Raw genomic sequence first — 24,608 nt, 5'->3', positions numbered from 1 at the left:
AATTACACCACTTGCTCCAGGTGTAAAGACATTGCTACTTTCTGTCACTATATTGCCAGGTGCGTCAGGTATAGATTAAAAAAAAACAAAAACAAAAACGGTTCACGGCCATATCACCATATAGCAACGTTCTAAACTACATTCGGCACAATGACATGGCAGTTTTTATGCTGCGATGTCTACAAAAATAACCCTGAATGTCATTTTCTATCCTTAGCGGGAACCCTAAGGTTGTTTCAAGTCGACAAGCCGGTGCCATCTTGTAGTAATTTGAGACAATGTCTCAATGTGTCACTTATTTTTAAGTCTATACCTGTAACTTTACAAGTTTATCTCTTAAATACATGTTTCATTTTCTTGGAATTTTAAAGTTTTTCTCCCATCATTATCCTTTTTCAAATCTTTCAAGTTTGTGTTGTATTCATTGCTTGCATTTTCATCCCTTTAGATAACCAATCACTCCATCTCAAATCAGGGGGGGGATCAGAAAATTTGCAGCCGATTGGTTCTCGTTGAAAAAGATCCGAACTAGTTTCTCCGGTCTGCAGTCATTTGCATGTCCGTTGTGCTTTGTAGTGGGCTGTTAGAAATGATGAGCTTCCATCCGCAATTCCTTAAGGAAAAAGAGGCAATGGAGTGAGATGCGGAAACAATTTGCTTACATGGCAAACCACAAGAGGGAATCGTGTTATGTTTATTCATTTTCTCCTTGAATCGAATCTGTTCATAAGTGAAGAAATTGTTCAGAGTGTTAGTGTTTCTCTAGCACTCGCAGACAGGCCTTAATGTCTGACTCCGGCACTGGATGTGGCAAACTTGCGGTCCTATTCATGAACATCATTTATCTTCCCAAATCAGCCATCTAATTTAATTAGGTGAACTTACAATCCCTGTCCTTCCCATTATCACCACTTGATTAATTTGGGGGGAATATGAATAGAGTGATTGTGTTCAGTCAGCTTGCCCTCCCTTTTAAAAATATGACCGTCCTTGATGAGAAAGCCTTCATTTTAATTTTTTGGGGAGGGTCCTTGCATTCTTTCTTTTCTTTTCATGTATTAATATAAAGTAATTGGGTGCTTTCTATGTATTTTGTATTGCAACAACTGTGAGGAAATTACAAACAGAGGCAAGAACTCATTGCTTCTGAGTTTTTAGATTGGGACAAATTTGAACTACCTTACTTAATGAAAGCAAAAATAACAAAAAAAATGACATCACAGGTAACGATTGATCTCGGCTCATGTGATTTCTCACTTTGATCACATGACCTTTGCGAGCTGAGCTGCGATTGGTCATCAATGAGCCCTGTTTATAATTGTAATATAAACCCATTTTCGACAAAAAGGACGCCCACCTGAGCTTGCTTACAATGGGCGGATTTTGTTGCTCGATACATATTACAGAAATGCAAAATGAATTAGAATAGCAATGGGGCCTGCGGCGTTTTCTAAATATGTTAATGATGCTGCCACCGCCTTATGTTTCCAGCACGCTCATTAACTATACACAAGAGAGACACCTTGGATCTCTCCTCAATGCACCATGTATTCATTCAAAATGATCTGTTTTTTGTTATGGTCCAACACAATGGACCTGTTTGCCTTTGGAAGTCCTCTTGTCTCCAACAATATCTTCTTTTAAATGTAATCATAAAACATATCTGTTTTTACAAGCGTTTAATCAGCTTTGGTGTTTGTTTGTTGCATTGTTTGTTTGATATATGCGTTTTTAATGTACTGCTATATTGTGTTTTCATCTTGGCTACGTTCATATTGGCCATAGGAAATATGCTATACAAATAATAATTTTGGCTCGGCTTTCCATTTAAGCCTTTACTAATCGAAAAGTGGCCTTCAGCACCAGCTTGTGTCATCCCTAGACAATTATAAATCGTTTTGGAAGGCCGTTCATTACTCACAGTATCTGGCAGATACCAGGGGGGTCACTGAATCTCTACTGTGGCCACAATTAAAAAAGAATAAAGATCCCCCCCCCCCCCTGATGTCTGGGGGTCTGTGATAACTAGTTCGTTGAAACCTTAAATCCCTTTTATGTCTCTGGATCGAGACAATTATTGACTCTGGCTTGCACTCGCATTCTGCCCGTTTACGATAATGTGAGCGTCTGGGCGTCTCGCCTCCCGACACGGAGACTTGTTACTGTGTCCAACCGGCATGCGTCCGTGCCGCGTATGGCAACACGCGAGCTGCCTTTGTTTCTTCGGCCTCGTATCGGGTTGCCGTGCGTGCGTTTAATGGAAACGCGGCCATGTGCTGGTCTTGAGGTTGTGTGCATCCGTAACAGGATACTCGTGAGTTCCCTTCAGCAGGACTGATTGCTTTATTAAGGAAGTGATTGCAAACAAGCGGCGAAAGGCGTCTCTTGGGTTTGATGCCCACTAATTTACGGATTGTTGAGAGGATCGTGAGGTGTTTTTAAACCAGCATCGATGACCTCGATTGTTCAAGTTTCTTAAAGCTTTGGTTCGTAAGAGACAAGTATGAGAATAATAGACCTAATCTTTACATTCATTTCAACCTTCCTCCCCGACACGACTAGACCGCCATCGTCGCTGCAAAATACAGAACTACTTGAATCTTTTTCTCCTTAGTCGCTGCGTAACTTAGACACAAAGGCGGCAAATTGCAAGGCCCATGAAACGCACCATATGCAGCCGCACGCCCCATTATTATACCCTATAGAATTGTGTGGTTGCTGTCGCTTTCTACTAAGTAGAACACATGTCCTGGGGACTCCGGGGGAACCGCCATGTGGGATCGTGTGCGCATTTGGTCGGGGGTGCGGGTGAACAAGCCGGCCGACTTGTATCCATAAATCTTTCCCGGCACCCCTCCTGTCGGTGTGTCTCGCGCGTGCTTTTTAACTTGCGTCTCCCTTGGCTTGACGCTGACCCGCGGCACCCTGAACTAATCGTAATGGCCGTCAAAGGCGTTGACGTGATGGCGTTTGTTAGCGGCGGAGTGCACAGAGCCGCAGGTCAACGGCCACCCACCTTGAGATAAACATCAGTCCCAACTGATGGTTACGGAATTGACAGTTGAGGTCAGTTCACATTCGGAAGACTTTTAAAACGAGTGCGGATAATAAAGGAGCGACGCGGTGGTTTAGTGGTGAAGATGTTTGCCTCGCATCACCAAACAGCAGTAACTCCGCGCTTCTACCGCATCGTCAACTTTGCCAAGTAATCAAGTGTACGCCGATTATTAAACGCTAACACTAATCTGTGCAATCAAAAACCTTATTGCGGCTCTGCTTAGCTTTTGGCAAACCTCCCTCTGAAAACGTGTCTGAAGAATGGCATCATTTTGGCTGATGTATTGTCAAATGTCTGCTTAAATTCCACACAGCTCACGTGGATATGAGTTTAACTTCGGTCATGTGGGTCTTCCTTACTTTTGAACAGAGGAGCAGCTGTGTGTCTTGAAGGAAAGACCAGCAATCAACGTGGGGGTGGGGACGCAACATGTAATGTTGAAGTATGGAAAATTGCTGCTAGGCTTTTCAAGCTGTTAGGGAGGAAATACAGCAAGAGCTAAATTAAATAAAAAATGACTCTGTATCTATTTGTTTGTTGAATGCATCGGTAGCGCCTGCTGATTGGTGATTATTGCAATCAAAAAAGATGATGTATGTGAAAATCAGTGCTAGTTCGCTGCTTCTGTTTGAATAAACAATGCCGTCATCTCTGTTCTCTGTTATCTCTCCACAGCGCCATCCACAGTGTCCATCATGCACCGAGTGAGCCGCAGTGTAGACAGCATCACTCTCTCCTGGTCCCAACCAGACCAGCCCAACGGAGTCATCCTGGACTATGAGCTGCAGTACTATGAAAAGGTACACATTTATTCGCTGCCCTCTTTGGTCAACACGTTGCCCGTGTAATTGCACTTAAAATATATTCTTTAATTATTCTTAATATCTTCATTTTAACAGATTAACAGTCCGATGCTTGTTCAAGCTACTCAACAGACAATTTAGACGATAACGAGCATGTTTTTAGAACGTGCAAGGAAACTGGAGTACCCGCAGAAAACCCACCTGAACAACTAAAATCTCTTTACATGACACAATGAGATCCTACCTGTATGAACACACTTTTACGTGTGTAACTCTTGCACGTAGCACGCCCTGATATCTAATCGAAATGAGGGATGACGCCAGAACTGGCTGGCACTTGACCGGTTCCATTCCACCATGGCGTACAATGGCACAAACACCTATCATATGAAAAGTCTAGGAAAATATCAAAACATAATAAAAACACCCATGTACACATTTACTGTAGGTCTTCGGCCTGGGTCCAGTACAGAAGATTCCTGTGAAGTTTAATTGTAACCTCCTCGGCAGATTTGGGGTTTCAATTCGAAATATGAAAGTTTACTTATGAAAGACAAACGATGACAGAAAGTCACTTGATTCTTAGGCTCAGGTAACTGCAAAGCAACCATCAAGTTAAGCAATGATACGATTATAAATATAAGCAATTATATGATTATATAATTGTTGAGGAAATAATAAATTCAATATAATCAAATGAACACTCCATACCTTATTTTTTTAACCATCATTTTTAATACCTGCCAATCATTTATTTCCATGCTTTTTCATACTTTCCACTAGAGCTGTCCCAAAATTTTTTGCACCCAAGTCTGAGTCCAAGTAAGCTGCGAAATGTTTAATTGGCATACAATGTAAGTCACTGCCGCACTATCTCCAATTTTCACAATAAAATATTTCCATTTTACAGACGTTTGCATTGTTAGCTAGCGTCACATTAGCTTCCCACTACCAGAACGTTTCCCAACTGTCTGTGTTTACTTCCTCTGTTTTTGGCCATGTTGCCATGTTGTGTGGTGTAAAATGTATGTATATACTGTATATGTTTTTGTTTTGGCAATATATGTCAACCTCTGGATTATTCTGTTGCTTCGTAGCACTTAAAATGCGAAGAATAAAAAAAACGTCATCTTTTTCCTTCCAGATTTTCGATCTTTTGATCGGGATCGGGACACCCTACTTTCCATATTTAGTAGGAACCGTTACTTTGGTGAAGGCGGAACTTTATTTCCGAGTGGATCCCATTAGATTGTGCAGCCCGCAAGTGTATTATCGAGTCTCCTCACGTCGAAAAACCCAAATAAATGAAACCACACCGGGCTCTGCGGCAGAGGTACCCAAGAGACTCGTAAGCAAAAAAAAAAAAAAAAGGCTGCGCTGACTGTCTTCTTCTTTTCTTTTTTTCAAATACAAGCAACATTCATTCTCAGAGGAACGCTCCTAGTCTCGTAGCAGTAGACGCGCACAGGCGGGCGCGTACAAACAAGCGTAGGCGCGTACGACGGAGGAAGCTTGTCAAAACGATCGTCTCGGGCCCCCAGCGTGACCCGCGAGTGCGCGCTGAGTGACGGCTGGGCCGACGGGTAGCAGCTCAGACGTGTCAGCGTTCTCCATCCGCGCTCTGCTCTGGTGGTCACAAAACCCGCCGGTGACACAGGCCACTGCACTACCGTGAAATCTTACCTTTCAAGTTGCCGCGGTATTGAAAATGTCCTTACCGTTTCGGGTAATGTTTGTGGGACCACTAATGAAGGGCAAACTCATTCTTTCACCTTCAGGGCCAGTCAGAGTACAACGCCACCGTGGTGCGAAGCCAGACCAACATGGCGGTCGTCAAAGGCCTCAAATCGGGGACCATCTATGTCTTCCAGGTGCGGGCGCGCACCGTCGCCGGCTTTGGACACTACAGCGGTAAACTGTTCTTCCAGACTATGACGGAAGGTGAGCAGTCAAAGCAGTTCTTTTAGTTAAATGCCATGCTTATGTCACCACTGCGCTCACCTCTAAAAGTATTATCGCAGTGAAGCCAATTTATTTACGGGCTCGGCAATAAATCGAATGAATTTGATGAATTCGCTCTTTTAAAAATTGCCAGGCTGAAAATTAGCCAAAAAGCAGACGGGGTTTTGTACAAGCTGCAGAATGCTGGATTGATGTATTACAAGATGTGTTTGCCGTAGTTACAAATTACCGTGTTTTCCGCACTATAAGGCGCACCGGATTATATGGCGCACCCTCAATTAATGACATATTTTAAAACTTTTTCCATATATAAGGCGCACCGGATTATAAGGCACACCCTTAATTAATTACATATTATAAAACTTTTTCAATCACAATATAGTAATACTCAAAGTAATAACAATAATAACTCAAATAATAACTCTAAACTCTCAATAGCATAACAACTTTATGTCAATATGGCCAACCTTGTTCAACTGTAAACACACAAAAGAAACAGGTAAGCTTACTTTTTCAGTTCGTTTCCATCTACGAATCCCAATCTCAATATTGATGCATATATAAGGCGCACCTGATTATAAGACGCACCATCAGCTTTTGAAAAAAAAATTAAGGCTTTTAGGTGCGCCTTATAGTGCGGAAAATACAGTACTTAAATGTAGCATTCAAACGAGTTAGCCACAAGCTATGACTTGCAACTTTTTTTTAACAAGCGATGAATATTGAGTTTACGTAAATATTTAAACTCAGTATACAGCATTGTTGCCTCACCATTTTGCACAGGATGTATTTTAAAAACTTTCTTCAAATAAATATTTGGCAGATTTATTGCTTCGGTTAAAATTGTAATGTCCAACTGAACGAAATGAAGGTATTAATTTTTAGCCATAGGCTTCCTGTTGCAGTTAAGCGAGCTGGAAATTCGTCAGCTAGGATAGGTTGAACGGCTAACTGGATCCGGACTGCCACTTATGCCGTTGCACGTGTACACATCGGACGCCGATAGCCAATAGCAGCCCTCCGCCTGCAAGTCCTCGGATGAAGGATACGTTCTCAGTTTTCTGCACTTCTTTCGGCGCTACGCAGAAGCAGGAACATATTCATTACACTACATCGCTCATGTAGGTTAATGTTACAACCATTCGTGGCTTTTCCCTCTGAAAAGCTCATTTCCTTCGGCCCGCAGTTCCCAGGACCGCCATTAGCCCGGAATGCCATACATCAACTCGCGCGCGCACACACATACCTCTCAGCACAAAAGCTTCTTAGTGGTGATTTTACAGTCAAGCACAGAATTATTTATTGTTTAGCAGCTGATTCTTGTGGTATGGATTTCATGTCCGCTTAAATGTCACCCTCGGGACGGACGCGTTCAAAGGGATAGCGGGACAAACGGGATGGGCTTCGGTGGTTAAACATGTACTCTATCTCGCGTTAAAACGGCGAGATCTGACAGCCGAACATTTTCTTGTAAACCTTAAAACTTTTTCTTGTGATCCTGACTATTTTTTGTCGAGGAATCGTGAATTATTTTACTGTACGTTAAAACTTATGAGTTCTTCTTAGAAATTATGATCAGAATTCCCCATTTTTCTCAATAAATCGCGACTATTAGTTTATCGTGATGACTTTTATCTCGTAAAATAACAGACATGTAAAAAATAGTGAAAAATAAAGCAATAAAATATGACAATGTTTATTTTAAAACAAAAACATACATTGTAAACATCTTTTTTTATAAACTACGACTACTTTCTTGAACATTTCTTCAAAGACTTTTTTATTGTATGAATTAGGACTATTCATCTTATGATACTATTATATCAACTTGTTTATTGTTACAAATATCACTTAAGCTTAAAAAAAAATCTGTGTACAAGTATGCTTTTTTATTTTGCAAATGAATGAACAAATTAATTGCATTGTTAATTGAAAAATCATACCTACATTGTGATTTTCTTGCGAGATGTTGAGTCTTTTCAATTATCATTATTATTATGATATTCTTCCTTGTGAAATTTCAACGTACTACTCGCTTGTAAGAATGCGTTGTTTTTTTCCCACGTAAAACGTAAAAGGCAAACATTTTCATGATTTATTTGGGGGATTTAAAAAAAATCACTCTTTGATGGCTGGAGAAAAAAAATCATGAATTTTATGAGTCAAAAAAATGACTGAACCATAAGAACTTCCATCCATCCATCTATCCATTTCCTTATCGGTTTATCCTCACCAAGGTGGCGGGCAAGTGGAGCCCATCCCAGCTGTCTCCAGGCACTAAGCGGGATCCGCTCCCAAGGAAAATTTCAAGTGTCCAATATACCTACCATGCATGTTTTTCGAACGCGGGAGGAAATTGGAGTACCGGGAGAAAACCCGTGCATTGTGTGAATCGCGAGTTCGTTATTTGTGTTTATCTCTCCGTTTTCAAATGGACGCTACTTCTGCTCCGTTTGTCGTCGGCAGCCGAATACAACAGCAGCATCCGCGAGAAGCTGCCCCTCATCATCGGCTCGGCGGCCGCGGGCCTGGTTTTCCTCATCGCGGTGGTTGTCCTCATCATCGTGTGCAACCGGTGAGCCTCCCGCCCATTCCAATGTTTTTCTCGTCGCTTTTCGTTTTTCTGGAATCTGCGATTTCTATAAAGGCAGAAATCCCTAGCGAAGATCTTTTGCAAGCCCGCGTCTGACAACGGCACACGTGCCGCATTATTATTTCCGATTTGACTCCGTAAAAGTCCCAATGACGCGTCACATAAAGCGTGACAACGGCTGCACTGTATCCTCATTAACACTTCATAGCGACTGTCAGCGCCTTCAGCGCAGCTGCTCTGCCGTGACGCGCGCGAGGCTTTGATATGAGGAAGATGCTCCGCCGCAACGCTCAACTGTTAAACAACCAACACTTTTAATGTCAGCACTTTTTGTCTTGTTAGATTACAAATCTTACTGTCAGTTGAGGCTTTTTTTTTTTTCTGTCGCCTCCTCCACGCCTAGGATAGGCGCCAGCAACCCTCATGAGGATGTGGCTCTGAAAATGGATGAATGAATTTTCCTCAAATTAAAAAAATCCAATGATTTTTTTGTGAAAAGGATATTTTTGTCTTAAAATTTCAGCTTTTTGCCATTTCATTATCCCTGCATTTTTCCTTGAAATAATGGCCAAAAATATCATTTTTTTTCCTCAAAAATTGCACATTTTTTCTTATACAAACTTTTTGAAAATTGTTTATGAAATGTCATTTTAGTTCCTTTGTCTAGATTGATTAAATCCTCCTTACTATTCTTTTTTGGGGGGTGGGGGGGGCAACTTGCTTCTTCATAGAATCTTTTTACATAAAAACAGTTCTTGTTTACATCCATATCTCATCCATATCTCATCAAAGACTAAAGCCTCCGCCTTGTTTTAAATGATCAGCTTGGCCTACTGGACTTACTAAATCCATGTATTGTAGTACAACAATAATATTGATTTCTTCATGTCAACATAAATAATTAAAATGTCCATTTTTTTCATAATCATATTCTTCCCCCCTCATAACATGACAACTTCTCATACTTAGTATGAGAAGAAAAAAGTATTCGCTTGACAGCCTGTCAAGTACCTCACAGTTTTGAAACTGTGGATCTGCCGTTGGGGTGTGATTGGACCCCCGCCCGCTCCCTTCCTTTCTGTCTTTCCACCAGCGCTAGAGTTCTTTGTCTCTCCCCCAGGAGGCGTGGCTTTGACAGGGCCGATTCTGAGTATACGGACAAGCTGCAGCACTACACCAGTGGCCACAGTGAGTACCCCCCCCCCCACCCCCCACCCAACACGTACACACATTTCCCCGAGGCCCCCCCTTTTTACTGCATTTAACACTACACCCCACTCCCCCTCTCCTACCTCTGCAACACCTGTCACCATAGCTACCGTCTCACACCGTTGTCTCCATCAGCGATCGCGCCTCTCGCGCACACACCCGTCTCCATGACGACAGTCTCCCCACCAGAACCCCCCCCCCTCGCCAATCCCCCGACTCTTCAGCGAGTAAACCCGCCCGTCGTCGGAGGGAGGGTGTAAGCAACGTCCAAAATGGGCGCGCGTCGTTCATGTTGTCATCGTTAACTCGAGCCATTGTGGTGAAAGTGGGTCAGCCCCTCACTCGTGTCATAGCGCCATTAGGCTAATGCCATACAAGACATTTGCCATTGATAAAATATTGAAAAACTTGGCGCCCCGATGCAAAGCTTCTCGCCATGCAGCAAATGGGGCTAATACCATTAATCCTCAAGATGGCTCGCATCTTCAAATTGAAAATTCGGCCATTTATTTTCATTTGAACTGCATCTTTTGTTGCCGTGTTTTGAAGATCAACTGGGCTTTAAAAGGGAATTACCGATTCCATGTTTGATGAGGACGCTTTCAGTATGGTTTAGCTCGTGAGTATCTTGGGCTGGGTTTTCAAATTTTGCTTTTTAACGCTAACGGTAGGAGTTAAAATGACCATTGGAATATGTGTCATAGCAGCCTAAATGGATGAAAACATGCATGGATGCAATACATTAACGCAATATAATACAGCTTTTTTTTCCACTTAAAAAAAAGACATTTTCATAAAATGACAACATAATTCCTAGGAAATGTTAACCTTTTCTTGTAAAGGTTAATTTTGGAGAAAAAAAATAAACAATTGAATGAAGATGAACATAGTCATACGGTATGTATCACTTGAAATATACATGCGAAAAGACTTTGAAAAATTGCATTTTGAGGTTATTTTGACCAGAACGGACACTTAGACTTGCAGTGTAAATCCAACCGAAGCGACATGTATTTCAGCATTTTAACGGAAAGAAAAGATTCGCCGCCCAATCCGCTTCCCGCCATCTAACATCGCAAAGCTCTCGTGGCCGAGGCACAAGCACGGGTCCGCTCAAACAACCTCCGGACCCGACACGGAGGTGAGAGGCAAATAATTGGATTTAAAACCCTGGAACGTTTAAGTCTGCGGATGCTTAAAGGCCACCTTAAGCCAATTTACCTGGCAGCGGGGCTTAGGTGAGAGCCGGAGCTGAGCGAGCCTCTCAACTGTGATAACGGCCCACGGGAGAGAACGCAAAATATATTTATATTTCAGCCCGCATCACACATTATTACTGCTAAAAGGCCTGAAGGGGCCGTGTCCTTGCCGGCTAAATGAGCTTACGGCCTCCAGGCTCCACTGGAGCATGGCAGCAATAATTCAAATGACACCTCCACCCCATTCCCTCCAAAAATCGGGCATGGTAGATTTTCCCGTAGACCTTTTTTTTTTCCATTTGCAATCACTCAGTACTACATCAAATACTTTTAAGTTACTCGTACCACTCTCTGTACATGAGCTTCATCTACTATCCTGGTACAAAGAAGAATCGCTGCATGAGTTCGGACGTATTGACGGTTTGGTCAAACACATTTCCAGGCTCGAAATGAGCAATTTCACATCGCGGTTTGCCAGCTGCATTTTGGAACGCTCGCCTCGAGTAAGCACGTGGAATCGCAAACGCTTACGTAGCTGTCACGCGCGTACAGCGTTTGGGTAGATAAGCCTACAAAAGGAGACAGGATACAGCATAGGTGTGGAACTCCAGTCCTGGAGGGCCGGTATCCTGCAGGTTTTCCGGTTTTCTCTACTCAACACACCTGATTCAAATGATTAGCTCATTAGTAAGCTCTGGGGGAGCTTGAAAATGATCCTAATCAGGTGTGTTTAAGAGAGAAAACCAGAAAACCTGCAGCATACCGGCCCCCCAGGACTGGAGTTCGACACCTATGGGATACACCGTCCAAACGTTCCTCGACAATACACAATTTCCGTTCCAATTATAAAGTTTCCTCTTTGGTCCAGCAAAAATCCAAATCAGTTTTGAACCAAAGTCCTCAATGTGCAGAAACCCAATACGTTAGTATCTCTCTCCCTGTTTTCCAAGTGACTCCAGGAATGAAGATCTATATTGATCCGTTCACTTATGAGGACCCCAACGAAGCCGTGCGGGAGTTCGCCAAGGAGATTGATATATCCTGCGTGAAGATCGAGCAGGTCATCGGTGCAGGTAATGGGTTGCGACATGAAAATCAAATCAAAAATCGCCCGTCGACACGGTAAAAAAAACGCGTCCGCTCGTCCTGGCAGGAGAGTTTGGCGAGGTATGCAGCGGCAACCTGAAGCTCCCCGGTAAGCGTGAGATGTTTGTGGCCATCAAAACCCTGAAGACGGGCTACACGGAGAAGCAGCGACGGGATTTCCTCAGCGAGGCTAGCATCATGGGCCAGTTCGACCATCCCAACGTCATCCGCCTGGAAGGCGTGGTCACCAAAAGCAGTCCCGTTATGATCGTCACTGAGTTCATGGAGAACGGATCTCTGGACTCCTTCCTCAGGGTGAGTGATGAGCAAACCTTCACGCGGAACTGGGCTCTACTCGGTGACCTTTTATGGTATACGTCACATCACTTTTCTGCTTTCGGAGGTAGCCTCTGTCAGTTTGGCGTGAGGTTTGACAGTGCCCGCGGGAGGGGTGTCAACAGGAACACCTTGTACTCAATTCTCCTGCCACCGTCGTCGAATGCAATTTTGTTTCCTTGTCAACTTTACTTCAAGTTCAATCCATAGTTGTGTCCTCTCTCATGTCATTCAGGTTACACGGAGGCAAACCAGGCAGATGTTTTTCTTTCTTTTTTGCATTAGGGCAATGAATGTCCATGGAAGGGGCGGCACACAATGTGTAATTGCGAGGGTGGATCCCATGAATAATGTATGATGCTTAATAGCCGGCACGAGGTGCTTTCGACTTGACGTGAGGAGAAGCGTGAGGCTAACAAGCAGCAAAGCGTGAAAGACAAGTAGGCTACTAGAGCACTGTCGCAGACTGCTAATATGGATGCTCACAGACCCTCCATTTTATACATACGTATACATATACATACGTATACATATACATACGTATACATATACATACGTATATATACATATGTCGACCCCCCCCAAATATTCAGGTTTAAATTGAGGGGAAAAAAAACGTTGATATATTTTAGAGCTGTCATGTCCATACCGTGATAATGAGATCAAGGTTATCGTGCGGTCAGAATCTGGTATCATCCGATTCCGAGCGGGAATATGTTGAAAAGTAAATACTCAAAAATCTTTCATCCCTTTGAGTTTTTGCTAATGCTTTAAACAATTTCATAAACCCTTCTTACAGTGTATAAGGAAACAACACTCACAATACATCCGAGATTTAAAATAAAAATGTCTGAAAATCTACTTAAGTACTGTAAGAGCGTATGGTTTTCGTTACTTCCCACCACAGATGATAGAAGGTGTAAAGGTGACGGGGTGCACAGCTGCGCTGCTCGCCATGCTCCAGACTCCATGCGTTCACATTAAAGCGCTTTACCAAACGATGGAGGGGGGGCTCGGGGGGGGGGACAGCTGTAGACAGACATCCAGACCAAGCCTAATGGTAGCCAGGCCTGAAGAGAGCACTGAAAGATAAACTTTTCTATGTCCTCGTTTCCAGTGGTGCTTTTTTTTTAGCACTTATTTGAAAGTAACCTTTATATCCTAAACTTTGATGATTTGGTTTCTGGTCAAGATGAAATGTAATAAATAATCAGAATAATGACCATAATATACTATGAGTGACATTTTAAGTCATTTTTCAGATGAGAAGTCAAGAAAAAACAACATTCAATCCACCAGGACACTCAATTCCGTCCAATAATAACATGTTACCCGTCTAAAGTTACTCTTACTGGATAGATCTGTTTTTACTTTTTTTTTTTTTTTTTAAATACAAATTTTATCAATCATCCTTATGTTTTTTTAAAGATCTCCATGCGACCATGTCTCCGGGTGAGCAAAAATTCTAGACGATACGAAACAGCTCAGCTCCACAAGTAACCAGAATGCACGCTAATCGGTAATAGCAATATTAGCTTAGTTCTTCAATGAACTGCGGCTCCTAAATGTTATCTAGAGATTACAACATGAGTCCAAAGCCACTCAACACATCTTTGCAATGAATTAATCAACTACCGCAACTGAGTGGTATTACTTTAATCATTGATAGAGGCAGAGCAACGTAAACAGGGTTAGCTTGGCCACGTCAGGAGTGAGGAAGGGGAATGGGAACACGCAATTGGGTCGCTGCAGCACCCACACCGGCTCCCACATTATGAATGCACAGGTTCAAAAAAAAAAAAAAAATGTTGTCTTAATCCCGATAATAACGAAAGTGATTTTGGTGAAATTAATAGTACGCTATATACAACCTGTCACATGTGGATCAGCAGTTAGCATTTAGCCCCATCGTTTGCACTACTTTTTTTTTTGCATGTTGCGCAATGTCATGTGATCTACCAACACTACCTGCGCGATCAACCGGGTGATGACTTGAGTACTAACATTTTGACTTTGGTGTCGATCCCTTGAAGTGAATTGTTAATAGACATGTTTAATTTCAGTAGTACATGTTTTTGTCATTAGTGTTTAGTGAGAATGATGCATGTGACTGCACATTTACATCCGACCCAGAACTTAGTGTGCGATGCTTTTGTGACGTTCTGCATTTTTGCTGTGTCCCAGCAAAACGACGGCCAGTTCACTGTGATCCAGCTGGTGGGAATGCTACGGGGCATTGCCTCCGGTATGAAGTACCTGGCTGATATGAACTATGTGCACCGCGACCTGGCCGCCCGCAACATCCTCGTCAACAGCAACCTCGTGTGCAAAGTGTCTGACTTTGGCCTCTCGCGCTTCCTGGAAGACGACACGTCAGATCCTACCTACACCAGCGCTCTGGTGAGAAGCTGCGCTCCTCGTTAATTCCTGTTTTAGTGACCTCGTCTTCATGTATTTCTGGCAACACGACAGCGACAAATTCACTTGGTGGTTGCCCGTAGCACAATTACCGATCAGTAAGAAATTAGGTAGCTGTGTCGGTCATAACGGGGTAAATGTAAGTCTCAATAACCTATTCCTGAAATTGAACGGGAAATCGTCCATTTTGGTTTGTGGGAGTCTGGGAGAACTCACGGCTTTGTACAACATGAGCGCTTGCCAAGGAATTTGCCCAAATAAGCCAAATTAGAAGAACATATCGGGTAAAAAGGGTATTAAAGACATTCTTTGTTTTGACTGAAATTCTTAAAATGCAAGTCAAACAATACAATAGAAAAAGTGGTCTTGAAAACAAAACATGGTTGGAAAAAAATGACTGAAACATTGAATATATTCCATTATCAAAGCAAATTAATCTACTAGAGCAGCAAAATTAGACTTGGAAAAATTTCCGATCCTCATTAAAATCAAAATGTTCTTACTCAGTGTTTGCCTCACCCTTGCCAGAATCAATTGATGATCTGTTAAATAGGTATTTATACCTCTGACTAACAAAGAAATGATGAAAGCGTCATTGGGGGAAGTAATTAGAGTGGAAGTAAAATTAGATGGGACTCAGCATAGAGCCTTGAGGTATGCCACAGCTGGAAGAAGTTATATCATAATTGATGCACAACTTCCAACGTATAATTTTGTTTTATATTCCAACTCATGTTCCCGCCTTTTTGCCCTTTCGTTGTACTTTATTAGGACTGTTTTTCTCCCAAGGTGTTTTAGTCGCCCCCCCCAGTTTAAATTACCATCTGCACTAATGCTGCCGGGTGTCACTGTACTGACAGGGTGGAAAGATCCCGATCCGGTGGACTGCGCCCGAAGCCATCCAGTACAGGAAGTTTACCTCAGCCAGCGACGTGTGGAGCTACGGGATCGTCATGTGGGAAGTCATGTCGTACGGGGAGAGGCCCTATTGGGACATGACCAATCAAGATGTACGTAACTAAAGTCACCCGCGGGCATTGTCGCTCCCACTTCCGTAAACATACTTAATATCCTACCTCCGTTTTCAGGCCGCGGCGGTGTGAGCCATCCTCGCTCCAAACAACAGCGCGGCTTTCTTGTGATAATTCTTTCCAGCTGCCGCACAGCTATAATCAGATCATTGGAAAATGCTCGGCGGCACTCCGTAGACGATTCCCCTACTCTACCGGAGCCTCACTTTTTCCCTCTGGGTATTGGTGGGAAGAGAGCAAATTACAGAGGAGCGAGGATGGCGGCGAGACAATGAGAATAGTTTGAAATTGAAAGCGAGGAGCCTAATTGTGCTAACGGAGGACAGTAGACCTCGCCTGTTATCTTATTAGCAGTTCCAGATAGCGCCTGTTCTCCATCGGGGTTCTTATTTGGACGTCTCCTGAATGAGATTCATCTGGCCTTGAACGGGGGCTTCTTTAATGGCCCCCGGTAATGACCTGGGGGGGAGACTTTCCAGGTCATTCCAGCCAGTTAACCAAGCGCCACCTAGTGTGCCCCCAATCAACCAAGCAAGCAATCAATTACCGGTCCGCACTTTGGAGGCCGATGGTAATGTCACTCCTTTTTAGCGCAGGAGAGTAATACAGAGCAGAAATAAGGTGTTTGGCGTTTTTCATGACAGCACATACCGGGCGCCGTGTAGTGACTTGTAAGTCCAGCTTCTCCACGCTAACAAAAGCCCCTTTCATACTGCTGGTCAAAGACATCTTTTATTTCTGAAAAAAAAGGAACGGAAGAAGTGCTGTCAAGGGATATAACAAATTAAGGGATTCAATATTTAAGAACTGTAATGAATCTAATTCATCTCTTTTTTTAATGTCAACAAAAATATGTCTTATTTAAATGCATTGTGTTTACGGTAGCAGATAATAAGATAAATATACAACAACAAAACAGCGGCTTCAGTCATCTTATGTTCTTTAAAAGACTAACATCGCATTTGTTACCATTTACTGTTTGCTGCATTTGTGCTGGTTGCAACTTGTGGTTTCCACCATCAGGAGGGAGGGTCCTTGCTACATTAGCGTCTTTATTGCGATCGTTAGCCCCCGCTGTTGGAAGTGTGTGTTTTGGATGTGTGTGGTAGGCTTAACTTGAGTTTGTTATGTGGTAAGCAAACTCCATTTTGCCAAAAGTGCACACCGCCATACCTTTACCAAAAGTGCCGTGGGGCATTTTTTTATAGTTAATTTTACCACTAATGACATCAAGCATGACGGATGGACGAATGGACGGATGGATAGTCGGATGGATTCATCTCCGATCAATGAAAAGTATTTATTGATGCATTTATCCTCAACTTTGGGTTTCCCTCCTCCCTTCAGGTTATCAACGCCATTGAGCAAGACTATCGGCTGCCGCCCCCTATGGACTGTCCCAGCGCCCTGCATCAGCTCATGCTGGACTGTTGGCAGAAGGACCGCAACAACCGGCCAAAGTTCAGTCAGATCGTCAACAACCTGGACAAGATGATCCGCAATCCCAACACCTTGAAGGCCATGACTCCGTTATCTTCAGGGTAACTCCGGCTTTTTCTTCTTTCTTAAATCTGCAACTGTGTTGTTTGCAAACCCAAAGAAACTTATTTCAAGGCTCGATTAACATGGAATGTATTTTTTGGCTGATGCCGCTTCTGATTTTTGGCAGCTAACTGATTATTCACACAATTGGCCTTTTTTTCTCTAACCACCAAAGATCTGACACTTCCCCTTGTATAATTGGTGACGTAGCCTGTTGTTGATTATGTACAGCTTCATAAGCCTTTTTTACACAGCCTTCTCATCTAATTGGAACATCACAAAGCCCTTAGATGCATGCCAACATCACAGAGGTTTTTTTTCCTAAACAAGGGGGCATAGGGCAGTGATTGCCAGGTGTTAAATCTCATACTCTGGTTTCAGTCTGCTACACGGTCCGCCGTCACTTGTTCATGTAGACTTCAATCCGCCCAGCTCACATCAGTACCTTACAAAGAGGACAAGGGGCCGGGAAGGTGCTGTCTTAACCTGGCTAGTGTGAAAGGCGTGACTGATCACAAAGGATGCAGTTTTACTTTTAATACCCAACTCTTTCAAACAACAAATGCAAATCCAGGATTGAGGCTGATGTGCAGATCCAAAACATTCCTCATTTTCCACAGACACTCAGTAGAAAGAATGCTGCCTCCCCAAAAAGCTCAGCACCTCATTTGGAAAATCCATTTTAGAGGGAAATGAGTTTGGAAAGCACAGTTTGATGAACGAGTCCTGCGGGATTGTCCCAGGGCCGTGAGAATGTGACGCAACTAACTGCTCCAGAAGCACTCACAGGTGGTCTGCGGAGCAACTGCAATGCAAGGAGCCATCACGTTTCCATCATCATTCACCCTAATGCATCCTGCCCATGTCCCCTCCCCAGTGTGCATCTTCCTCTGCTGGATCGCAGCATCCCAGACTTCTCCAGCTTCAGCACGGTGGACGAGTGGCTGGACGCCATTAAGATGGGCCAGTATAAGGACAACTTTGCCAGCTCGGACTTCACCACTTTCGATGTGGTGTCCCAGATGACCATGGAGTAAGTGATAATCTGCTTATGAGAGCCACACACGTTAGGGCTTGGGTAAAACAGCCAACCGAAAAGTCAACTTCCAATATAGGTCGACCAAAAATATCCATCTCAAAGTGCCGCCGTTTTCTACACAGCCCTTTTTCGCATTAGTATGCAGTGTTGCAGTGGAGGCGACCCCGCGAAAACAAGCGATATTACAAATTTGGGATCATTTGTAATTAAACATAAAAATAATGTTAAATTATTGCAAAGCGGAAGAAGGCGTACCACAGCAGTACTTCAGAGAAAAAAAATACGTGCAAAGACCATCTTGACATGCGGCTGCATAGCTTGCCTTGATGCGCCGCCTCATGGCCAAATGGCTGATGTTACTGATTCGGTCATTAGCTGCCTTTCATAAAAGGCAATATTAACACATGCAGCTTCCTAGAGAAAACACTAGGGCTATATTATCCGAGAATATAATTGGTTAAGAACAAAAGGGTCCAGTCTGCTCCTCAAGAAAAAGTAATTGACCTGATAGTCTTTAAAGGCAGCTCCACTCCAACTAAAATTGTTGAATCTATGTTTGTAAATGACTTTAAGGACACTAATACATGTGTAATTTTTTTGTAACCGTCACAGTGACATCCTGCGGGTGGGCGTGACATTAGCAGGCCATCAGAAGAAGATCCTCAACAGCGTCCAGATGATGCGGGCCCAGATGAACCAGATCCAGTCAGTGGAGGTCTGACCTCTCCCCGAGCAGAGCGGCGGTCCGGGGAGGGCCGGCCGGCCGGGGCGCTCCGCGGGGGGCACCCCTCACCTCAACCCCGGCCCGGCGCCGAGGATGGAGTGGATGCTTGTTGGTGTGACCCCGCCCTTTCTTCGCCACTTTCCCTTCACTCACCGAAATCTACGCTTACTCCCTCCTCACATCCATCCACAGAGAAATTCTTGAAATGAGAACCGTAGGATCCCCAAAACCAAGTGACCAGCAACACTTATTTTTCTTCTTCCGCCGCTTTTCATTGATTTGTCGTCATTTTGTACAGAATTTTGTAAGGAAAAGAAAAGATGAAAAACGAAAGGAGTTTATGGACATTTAAAGACAATATAAGGTTGTACACTAAGATGAGTAGGCAAGCTACCCTTTAAAAGGGCAAAATACAAAAAAAAAGAACGAATCCAAGGGTCCTGTCGAGCCCATAGGACGGGCCAAGAGCGTAGGAGCCATCAAATGGACATTTTGGCACAGACTGATGTCAGAAAAATCTCGAGAAAGGAAAAAACTTTTTTTTCCAACATGGTGTGAAACGTTGTGTTGAAGAGTTCCCAGCATCGACAAAATTGTTTTTACCTCGCTCCCTAGTGGACATCTCAAGGACCACTTCATAGGGCTGACTCACTTGAGCGACTCACCCACCCGACCGCCCTCTTCCCCTTCCTCCCGCGTGGCAAAGCACGCTGGGTAAGCTGACTCAGATGCGTGGCGGACTTACTTCCATCCATCTTTCTTCTTCCAGTTGCTACATAGACACACACCCACACACAAAAAGACTTTACAATCAGGTGGATGCAATGTGTTCTATTTCTGCAGTTTGCAATGCATATTATTGAATTATTCTGATTTTTATTTTAGGTTTTGTTCTGCAAGGGGTTGTGAACGAGGGGGGGAAAAAAAACCTTTGGGATCTTCCATTGGCGCTCTGAGTTTATTGAAAAAAGCTGCACAATCATGTAGATAAACAACCTTCCCTCATTTCCCCCCCACCTTTTTGCATAAGATATATTTTATGTCTGTTTGGAGCTGTCAATATTTGTCAGTGTTGTTGGAAAACATGGCGTCTGAAAACTACGCTTGCCTCTTCCCGGGTGAAACGTGTCTGGAGCGCAAATGTCCAGCCTGGATCCCTCTCAGTCTGCTTCCCACAATACCGCCTTCTTCCAGATCTCACCGTACCCCCCCACCCCACACACACACCCACATTGGAAGCTCTTAAGCAGGGTACGCGCTTATCGTTTCTACCCGACACGACAAGGAAACGTTCAGCAGCCGCGTGCTTGATTTTCTTATCGCGTGCAACGTACGAATCCTTCGGAAGACTAATACGGCACACCGCGCACTCGGGAATATCTGTAACCAGCAAAAAATCGCGACTAGCGGAAGTGAGTGTCCTTGTCAGTTGTAGTACCAAGACCGAACTGCGAGAGGCAGCTCATTGTCAAAGGACTTCCGGAATGATTCAAATATACAAAGAAGAAAAAGTTCAAACGCCACGTCCTAATTGGCTAGCGTTCCATTTCAAGCCACGGTCACAAATCTACGGAACGTCCGATCATTAGAATTTAAATATCGAACACGTTTAAGAGTCACAAACACCAAACTGACAATAATGGGAGCCTGGGAAGGGGCTTTGAGGTACTCCCAATTTTGTGTGTGTTCTTTCTGATTAAAGGTGGGAATGATGTCATATAATACATTTTCAATTTAAACCTTTATTGTTTGGAAAAATAAAAAAAGACAAAAAACAAGAAAGTGAAATAATCCTCAGTAGAGCGAAAAAAAGTATGTTCAAAATACAGCTAGCTCTGATTTTCTTTTTTTTTTTCCCTCCTAAAGAAAGTGCATTTGATTTTTGGGGAAACCCTCAGAATTCAACAGCAATTATTGTGATTTTAAATGTACGTTTTTTAATATTACCAACTGGCACACCAAACCACAGTATTGTTGCTAAATATACGCTTTTATTTGATTATTTTTATTCTTTCTTTTGATTTCCTTAAAGATGTCTTCAAATAAGAGGGAACAACATTTATCAAATTGGGCCTGATTATCAGTATGTGAGGCTGAAGTTGCAACAAGGAAGCTGTTTTTATTTTCCAACTATGTTTACAGGTCAGTGATCCTGGTTACATTTCATCTACGGGATTGATTAAGTGTTGACCGCGTGAAGTATTTGTCTCTTCTTATTAAAAAAAGAAAAGTAAGGTGAGAGCGAGATAGAAAACAAGCAAGCGTAGCAATAATCACACAGAACAGATGCTGCACTCCTTGTCAACATTTTTTTCCAACACTGTGAAAAATGCTTCAAATTAACTTGAGTTATTTTTTTTCTTTTATTGTTGTTATTATTTATATTTTATCCAGTGTAATAGAGCATAAGGAGGTACAGCTCTCCATCAAGTATTTGTTTTAAAGTCAAACACTCAGTTTTAATTGATTTGACAATATCCAGGCAGAAACGTTTAATTGTGCAGCCAAAAATCATAAATCATAAATTGGTTTTCTACTTTTTGCTTTTTTTCGAACATACTTTCACCATTAAGTCAAGTTTGGTTTAAGTAACAATTCTGGTTTTATAATCAAAACGTACTTCAGCAGTATTTTTTTTTTTTTAGATTGATGCCAGCATTCATTTAGGGGGTGTTGTTCTAATTTTAAAGTATTCTCAATATACAGCGATTTCTTTCTGTATGTCCTTTATTTATTACAGTCTAGTTTTTACCGTTTGCCTTATACAACACTATTCACTTGGTCCATCCCCTCCACAAAGTCAATTTGGTTTGAAGTAACGCTGCTCATTTTGAATTGGAATTCCCAATTTTAAAGTGAATTTTCCTCATTTTAAGGATGGTTGAAATGCGTTTTTTAGGGCCATGCGCAGCCCTCCCACTGTTGATTAAAAATGCTCATTTTAAAAGTCGAAACCTAAGTAAACAGGGCCGCTGAATGGAACCTTGAGGTATGCTTCTTTTTTTAAACAAAGACACACACTTTCTTTTGTTTTCTGGGAATTTAAAATTGACCGGTTAAAGGCAGGAAAGTCCCGGTAAGTCTGCAGCCAAATTTATTCAGGCCACTCTTTCGATGACGTTTTCTGCTGCTCGCCTTTTTTTTTTTGCAAACACCTGACTGTACTTCTGCGACTGCGGTTTACTGTGAATAAATATGGAACCAAAAACTTGACGCTAAAGTCCTCCTCTGCTCACAGCAGCTGACAGTAAGAAGCGAAGCGAAGTAATGAAATGTCCGAGGACTCGCGTGCCGCACGCAAGCACAACAGCGCCCTCTGCTGCCGTTTAAGTCACGTGCAGTTTTCAAAGAGTCCGGAACAGGACCGTCCTCGAGCCCTTCCTTCCCTTCCGGGCCCACATTGCCTCGCGCTTCCCCCACCTCGACCCCCGCCACTCTGGATGTCGGTCGGTGCGGACGGGGGTCCGTTTGCCTCGCTGACCGGCGCCGACGACCGATGTGGGACGTGTTGTATTTCTGTATAAATGTATATTGACTGTAACCCGGTGAATGATGATGTAACGAGTTCATTATTTGTAATATTGTCATTGGTTTATTTTCTAAAAATAGAAAAGCGCAACTTGATTCTCCTCAATAAAAAATAAGATCTGTTATTACAAAACGTTGCATTCATTTGGAAAATACGTTGTGAAATTGTTTTACAAATGGATGGTGGATATCGCGTGTATAAGATGTTAAATGCAATACATTAAAATGTAAATTGCAACGACGTGACGATCGTCCCTGCATAATTCGCTATGGTGAACTAAAGTACTCTGAATCTACAAATTTAATATTGAGTAATATTGTTTAATAATTATAATTAATTAAGTAATTTAATATTGAGTATATTTGTTCAATATTGACTATCGCAATCATGTAAAATATTACCAAATGCCGTTTTGATAAAATTTTCATATTTACAACAATACTAATGTTTTTGTTTTCCTTTTCATTTGACAGAAAACCTGTGGATGTTTTTTTTTCTTCTCTCTATCACTTCTCATCACAAACCGAACAATCGGAAAATGAACAATATTATCATCATTTCATTAGCGTACATAAAGATTAACTATGTTATGATAAAAAAAATTAAGACCTTGTTTCAATATTTTTTTAAACTTTTAAATGTAAACGTGAATCTAAAAACTGCATTTTTACAACATTTACAATATTATAATCTATAAACACTAACATTACACAAAAACAATGACAGCTTCAATGACCATTGGTAATTTCCTAAAATTGAAATGAACTTAATTTTTTAAAACATCCATTTTAGGTTCTAAATAAGGCAGGATTGCATATTTTCAATTTTACTCACATTTACATGACCAACTGATGTTAATAAATGTAATGAACACACACACACACATTATATATATATATATATATATATATATATATATATATATATATATATATATATATATATATATATATATATATATATATATATATTTTTTTTTTTTTTTTTTTTTTTTTTCTTCAAAGCTTCAACAGTCATTTACAAAACTCTAATCATTGAGCAAAAATGTTGCAAACACAAACACTGCAGACTCCATGACATTTTTGGTGGTCGTGAACCAAATCATTGCAGTTTGCACCAACAGCACCAGCCCATTTTTATGTGCTTCTGTCACAAGTATTTAGAGCAGCCGACTGTGCGTGTGTGTGTGTGTGTGTGTGTGTGTGTGTGTGTGTGTGTGAGAGAGAGAGAGAGAGAGCCTGAGATTTTTCAACCTCATTAGCGGCTAGCGCGTGAAAGGCCCATGACCTTGGCTTGACCTCGGGGGAAAAGCAACGCGTGGGCTAAAAGGTTTTACCCCTGTTGCCCCTCAACTGTAACTTTGAATCAAACACAAATCCTGCCGGCACCAAGCTGAGACTTAATTCCAATATCGTTTGCGCCCTCAAACCGGAACGAGGTGCCATTTTCCCAGTCTTTTTTAGTCCATAACAGATTTACGTGCAGTAATGGATTTATGGGGAAAATGTGATGCAATACTTGAATAGATGCTCGTTATTGATAAGTATCTTGGAGTTAAAATTTTCTGGACATTTAACAATAATTCTTCTTGACCAGAACATGCAAACTCCACACGAGAAGACCGGAAGCGAACCCACGGCAGACGTCTTCACCGGTCTCCAACTGCGCTACCACTCCCCAACTCGTTCAAACATATTTTCAAAAAGGGTTTTGCCATTTTTGTTTTAAACATGTGGTAGACATGACTATCATGACTCAGACCACAAAAAAGGCCACGTGTAGCTCACGGTCTGCAGGTTGCCCAGCCCTCCCCTAAAATTCTATGTACCGAGCAGAATGCCGTAGTTGTTGCGACGGTTTACCAGAACGTTCATTACATCTGATAACATCTGCCGAGCATCTGGAGAGTACGGCCACACCCACCCCGAGCTGCAAACTCACTAATGAAGACTTTATCGCCCCCCCATTAAAAGTTTAAAAGTCTCTCCTGTACATCATAAAGAGAAACTGCGACTTGCTAATGAGATCCCATAGCACAAGAAAAGATTACAACGCTCTTCTAGAAAGATGTTTATTTGT

The 24,608-nt window shown here is 42.3% G+C and overlaps 1 protein-coding gene across 4 annotated transcripts in view; it reads left to right on the top strand.

Moving 5' to 3' along the window:
* The window catches only part of ephb2b (eph receptor B2b), a 130,615-nt gene extending 109,310 nt beyond the window's left edge, over window positions 1-21,305 (top strand). Inside the window, exons 6-16 of one of the 4 annotated variants that reach the window (XM_088422757.1) lie at window positions 3,734-3,858; window positions 5,640-5,802; window positions 8,290-8,398; window positions 9,540-9,604; window positions 11,784-11,897; window positions 11,978-12,225; window positions 14,431-14,646; window positions 15,525-15,674; window positions 17,043-17,236; window positions 18,115-18,270; window positions 18,889-21,305. In XM_088422757.1, coding sequence (XP_088278883.1) covers window positions 3,734-3,858; window positions 5,640-5,802; window positions 8,290-8,398; window positions 9,540-9,604; window positions 11,784-11,897; window positions 11,978-12,225; window positions 14,431-14,646; window positions 15,525-15,674; window positions 17,043-17,236; window positions 18,115-18,270; window positions 18,889-18,997 — 1,649 coding nt within the window. In that variant the 3' untranslated portion in view covers window positions 18,998-21,305. Of the gene's footprint in view, window positions 1-3,733; window positions 3,859-5,639; window positions 5,803-8,289; window positions 8,399-9,536; window positions 9,605-11,774; window positions 11,898-11,977; window positions 12,226-14,430; window positions 14,647-15,524; window positions 15,675-17,042; window positions 17,237-18,114; window positions 18,271-18,888 lie in introns of all 4 variants that reach the window. The other 3 variants (XM_088422754.1, XM_088422756.1, XM_088422753.1) reach the window with 3 other exon arrangements.
* Window positions 21,306-24,608: the final 3,303 nt, after the last annotated feature.

The sequence above is a fragment of the Hippichthys cyanospilos genome, chromosome 9 (assembly GCF_059441005.1).
Source record: "Hippichthys cyanospilos isolate Australia breed blue-spotted pipefish chromosome 9, RoL_Hcya_1.0, whole genome shotgun sequence".
Lineage (NCBI taxonomy): Eukaryota > Metazoa > Chordata > Actinopteri > Syngnathiformes > Syngnathidae > Hippichthys > Hippichthys cyanospilos.
Note: the sequence above shows the minus strand (reverse complement) of the source record. Positions and strands in the feature narration are given on the sequence as shown.